At 37.6% G+C, this 5076-nt stretch overlaps 1 protein-coding gene across 1 annotated transcript; it reads right to left on the minus strand.

Annotated features, from left to right (window-relative positions):
* Positions 1-817: 817 nt before the first annotated feature.
* Positions 818-4836, minus strand: LOC134311859 (uncharacterized). Its single transcript, XM_062993510.1, has 4 exons — positions 3868-4836; positions 2632-2790; positions 2064-2156; positions 818-1230 (listed from the first exon to the last, which is right to left on the minus strand). Exons 1-4 carry the CDS (start codon positions 4834-4836, stop codon positions 901-903), a joined length of 1551 nt encoding a protein of 516 aa, XP_062849580.1. The 3' UTR covers positions 818-900.
* Between the last annotated feature and the right edge of the window lie 240 nt (positions 4837-5076).

Below are 5076 nucleotides of genomic sequence, written 5' to 3' on the forward strand. Positions count from 1 at the left end.
ACAGTTTACTCACACTTGAGTTTAATTAACTAAAAAAGTACTTGTAGAGTACTTGATAATTTACTTTAGATGTACTTCTGACTTATTATGGACTACTCAAAAGTATTATTTCACACAACTAAATAATTTCAAGTGGAATCAACTATGTGTGCATTACAAATAACACATTTATTTAAGTTGGACTAACTAATGTGGTATTTTCTGCAACTTAGAATTTGTCGGTTGTATTTACTTGAACAACAGTTTGATTTACTTGACAAAAGCATGCAAACCGATTGCCTTAAAAAGACCAAGTAAGTGTTACTCATGTAACTTAAGTGCTTCAAACATCCAGTACACAATAATGAAAAACAGATTCCATCTTCTTAAAATAGTCCCATTTACATTTTCACATAATAAAAAGGTAATGACATGGTTTAAAGTTCTATTATGATTTATTTGTTTTTCAGAAAAACACAAAGGGCTCAGACCAGGGTTGGCTTTGGTTTATATATCGGTGTTGATATATGCCAGTATTACAATAAAACAAAAAGTAATTAAAGTAAAAAAAAATAATAAATCAATAGAAAAAAATAGGATTTTTTAAAATAAAATAAATATAAAAAATATACACAACAGCTTTACTTCTGTAATAACACAGTTTGCATAGTAAACTTGGTAAAGAACTGACAGTCTGAAAAGTGGTCAGTTCTAAAAGGTTTCACAAAGTGCAACTATTTGACAGATCAATGAGTGGCAGATCTCATAGAAATGAACATAAACTGGCAGCCTTTAAACATAACTTGCTGATGAACCCACCAGCTGTTAATTTGAAAGGAATGCCTTTAGTTAACTAAATTAAAATGTATAATCGACCATCTCAAAATGTGAGATCTAATGCCAAAGATGACTTTTGATCAGTTAATTTTTACTCAACAGGAGATTTTTAAGACTTTGTAGTTTTGGTGAGAGTTTGTTCTCGCCCAAGCCTAGCATCACTCTCTGAATGAAGTTAAAAGTGTTTTTCATTGCTTTAGGGTAGTCCAAGTGTAAAGCATATGACAACCCAAACAAGAGGCACATTGCTTGGGGTAGGTTCTGTAGATTGTCCATTACAACACCTCCTTCAACAATGATGGCAGTAGACACCGGGTCAAGGTGGAGACGATTTGGAGAGAGAGGCACATCCTCACTGATGACTGTCAGCACCCCAACAGACACTTGTGCCCAGGCCTCATTGCTGTCAGAATCCTGTATGAAACCAAACAAAAACAACATTACAAGGAAATATTGACCATTGTCACAATGCCATCTTCTGCCTACACTGCCTTTCAGCCTTGCCCATCATATCCGGATATTTGTGAAAATATTTTTGTGAAAACTTTTTTTGTTTGTTTGTTTTTGTTTTAAATATCTTTGTCCAGACAAAGACAAACACAAATACATTACCATACCACCTTGTCAGAAGGCCATGGAGTCATGAAATGATGGATTCTGCAGTAGTACATTATATATTTCCATTTCCATTTGTTCATATTTGGGGATTCATATGTGGGGATCTGAAATGCTGTATGCAAACATTGTTTTATCACTTATGTAGTTCACTATATAGGGAAAATTTAGTTGTTTGAGATTCAGCCAGAAACACGTGGTCTTGTGTGATGTCAGCATTTTTAAAAAGCCTCACTTTGCCCATAAATACAAGAACGCTGAAAACAGAGTTTTCACAAATCTCCACCTTGGAATGCATTTTCGAGTCCCACCATTTTCAGTGACCTAAAACGGCATTTTCATGTGGAAATGCATGCATTTAGCAGTTTTGTAACATTATGAGCCCTAAAACATTTTTGCAAGGTGTACTATTTAAATAAATCAGTTTTGGAGATAAAAGGTGTATGTCTTTCACTTCACTGTAGCTAGGTTTCAAGTGTCACTCGACTGATACCGTTACCATGCAGCCCATTTTTGTACTGAACTCATGGATATATTTGGCATTAATCTGACTCTCAGTAAGATAATGCCAAATACAAAGCAAATTTCCCCACAACTTTGTTTTCCTTTAAGATGCAAGTATGAGAACTTACAAAGCAGGTGTTGTAGAAGTTACTGGGGTCATCACCAAGTAGAACAGGTAGACCTTGAAGAACAAGCGTGCGCATTGCTGTCACATCGAGTTTCTAGAAGTCAATAGTGAACAAGAAAGTTATAAGATTATGCATAAATCAAAAGTTACTAAACAAGTAACAAGAGAGCCTACAGAGAAAATGCAAGCCCCTGCAAACAATGCAACGCCATCAAGCTCTGTCAGCAAAACAAGAAGCTGCTTTAATCCTGAAGTTCAAATCAATGCTGTGTCTGGTCAGTTTTTAAACACTGTGTCCACTCACTGTCCACTCTATTACTCTATGACACACCAAATTTGTTGGTCCACCTTGTAGATGTAAAGACAGAGATTATAGCTCATCAGCTGCATAGTTGGTCTCAGTTAAACAACTGATCATGTGACCTCCTGTTTGGTTGAAACAAAAACCAGCAGCCACACTGGTCCTTTGTGGATAAGATTGCCCACCCCTGCTCTATCCCCTAACCACTGTTATTCATGGTAAACTTACCACCATAAATAATCATATAAGAAACCAGTAGTAGACTCACCCTTAAATCAGTCTGCTGCACAAACTCAGCCAATGTCTCTCCAACAGTTCCTTTCTTAGACTTGAAGATTGTGACAAAGCGTGGTGTGTAGTGGTCCAAGCCATCAAAAAAATTATTCTGTAGGTTTGTGGTGGCTATCCTATTAAACTCTGCAAACACCTGCAACACACAGCAAAAGAATATAAAAACAAAACAAAACAAAAACAAAACCATACAGTCACAACAATTTTGGTCAATATTTGGTCAACGTTTTGTCCAAGATTTTTCGCAATCTAAACTCCATGGATTTGTATGAAATTCACCGCAACAGGTGAATTTCGCGTACACGGCTTCCGGGCAAATACATTTCACCTGTGAACTTGCATCGAGTTCAACTTCGCTGACATTTCAACTACTACTAACCCCACAAGTGAACGCCTTTACCATCTAATCTGTCCTCCTGACTCACAGTAGCCAGGTTTCCATCCAAACGGTTCATAAATGTAATTCGCATTTAGAGATTTTCGACAGAACAAATTAAGTATCAAGTCGTATTTCCATCCAGTACCGTCATGCGAAAAACTTTAGATGACATTGGCAACGCGTTGCATAGCAACAGGAAAAATAAAGTCATTGTACTCAACTTTTGCTTTCCTGTCTTCCACATTGTTCAAGCGTAAAAACTTTTTTTTGCGATATTTGGGTCTTTTTATGAATTGTGTGCTTTTCCATCCAGGTTTTTTACAAAATCACAAAAAGTTGGTTGATGGAAAACCCTTGTGTGTTATTCTGCTTCTTGTTTGATGTATAATTGTCATAATTGTCACTCTTACAAAAAATCATATAAATCAGCTCCCTCCGACAGAACTGTCATATAGCAGCTCCTGTGCGCCCAGACCGAGCTGAGATATACAGAAGCTGTTATATGACTCTTTCCGTGACGATAACTAATTATAGAGGACAAACAAGAAGCGAAATAACACAGTCAGTCAGGATGAGGCATTAGATGTATTACCTTCACTTGTGGGGTTATTAGTAGAATACAATTTTGGTGCTGCTAACTGTGAAACTAAAGAACCAATGGACAAATGTTGACACTGCTGAGTTCCAACTCTGCCCATAGCCAAGTCCACTTCGCAGGGCAACGCAAAATAAAAAATGCCAGTGTGACCGAGCCTTTACACTGGTTACCAGCCCAAGCTTAAAATAAATATGTACAGTTTATCATAGGGGGAAACAAAAAACATTAGTACTCACTTGTCTCTCTGTAAAAAGAGCTGGCCACCGCTCCTTCAGTGTTTTCACTGGAGGTCTGTCCTCCACAATCTCCCGTCTTCTCGGTGGAAAGGTCTGGTCCATCTTTAATCCAATGACAGATGCACTGGGGTTTCGTTTTTTCATTTCTTCAACCAGAAGTTTTCTCTCAGCTTCAAGGGTATCTTCATTCTGCCCATTGGGGAGGTCCGGCAAGTAATTTACCTCATACCTTTTGGGTCTTTTGAGGCCTCTTGATGCCATTTGTGGAGCAACTTCTTTGCTTCCATTTATAGCAACCTCTATAAAGCCTGCTTTTCTCAATTTAGTGCGATAGTTTCCCATTTTGAATTTCAGACTATTCCTCCACCCAGAACACCCATCTGGTGATCCTGGTTCCTGCAGGCAGGGATGTGTGTTTATAAGTGCTAATGCCACGGAATGGATCCGCTCCTCATTTGGATAGGCATCAAATTTGTAAATTGTTTCAGCAAGCTTTTCCAAAATACTGTGCTTCATTTCTCTTGATACATTCAAATATGTTTGGTCTCGTAGATATGCAAGATTTGCCTGCCTCAATCTAAATTCCACATCAACCGAGAATTTTGGAATTTCAAAAACCTCTGGCCATCTCTCATGTCTTGTTAAAGATGATGAGCTGTGTGAGAACAGAATCTCTGTATCATCAGACGCATCAGACATGCTGGTGGCGGAGGCAGGTGTCAGTGTCAGTGTAAGCAATGGAATGACCTTCACAGTAGCTTTTGAAGTTGGCAAGTCTGCTATGTCATCAAGGTTGCAGAGGGCATTGTCAAAGTCAGGGTCTTCATACATAACACTGAAGTCATATTGCAGATTGCATTTTTCTTTGATCTTCATGTTCAGCTCTTCAACAGATTCCGGTTTTCTATCCAGCGACACTTTACGTATGTCCTGATCATTTATGATGAGTCTTAGTTTATAGCATTCCATGGTCCGAGAGAAAGTAAAAATAACTTTCTATTACACATATACTGATCAGCAACAACATTAAAAACTGTAACAGTGAATAATCTTTGACCTCACTTCAAGTATAAGTATTAGTAAAAATATAAGTAAAAATATTAGTGCAGACGTAGCACACCCCTTTAGGGCATGGTGGTTTTACTGTTATTTCTGATTGGTATATTGTAATTCAGCATACTATGTAACGCTTTAATGTTACATAAACAT

This window comes from Trichomycterus rosablanca, chromosome 4 (genome assembly GCF_030014385.1).
Source record: "Trichomycterus rosablanca isolate fTriRos1 chromosome 4, fTriRos1.hap1, whole genome shotgun sequence".
NCBI classification, from domain to species: Eukaryota; Metazoa; Chordata; class Actinopteri; order Siluriformes; family Trichomycteridae; genus Trichomycterus; species Trichomycterus rosablanca.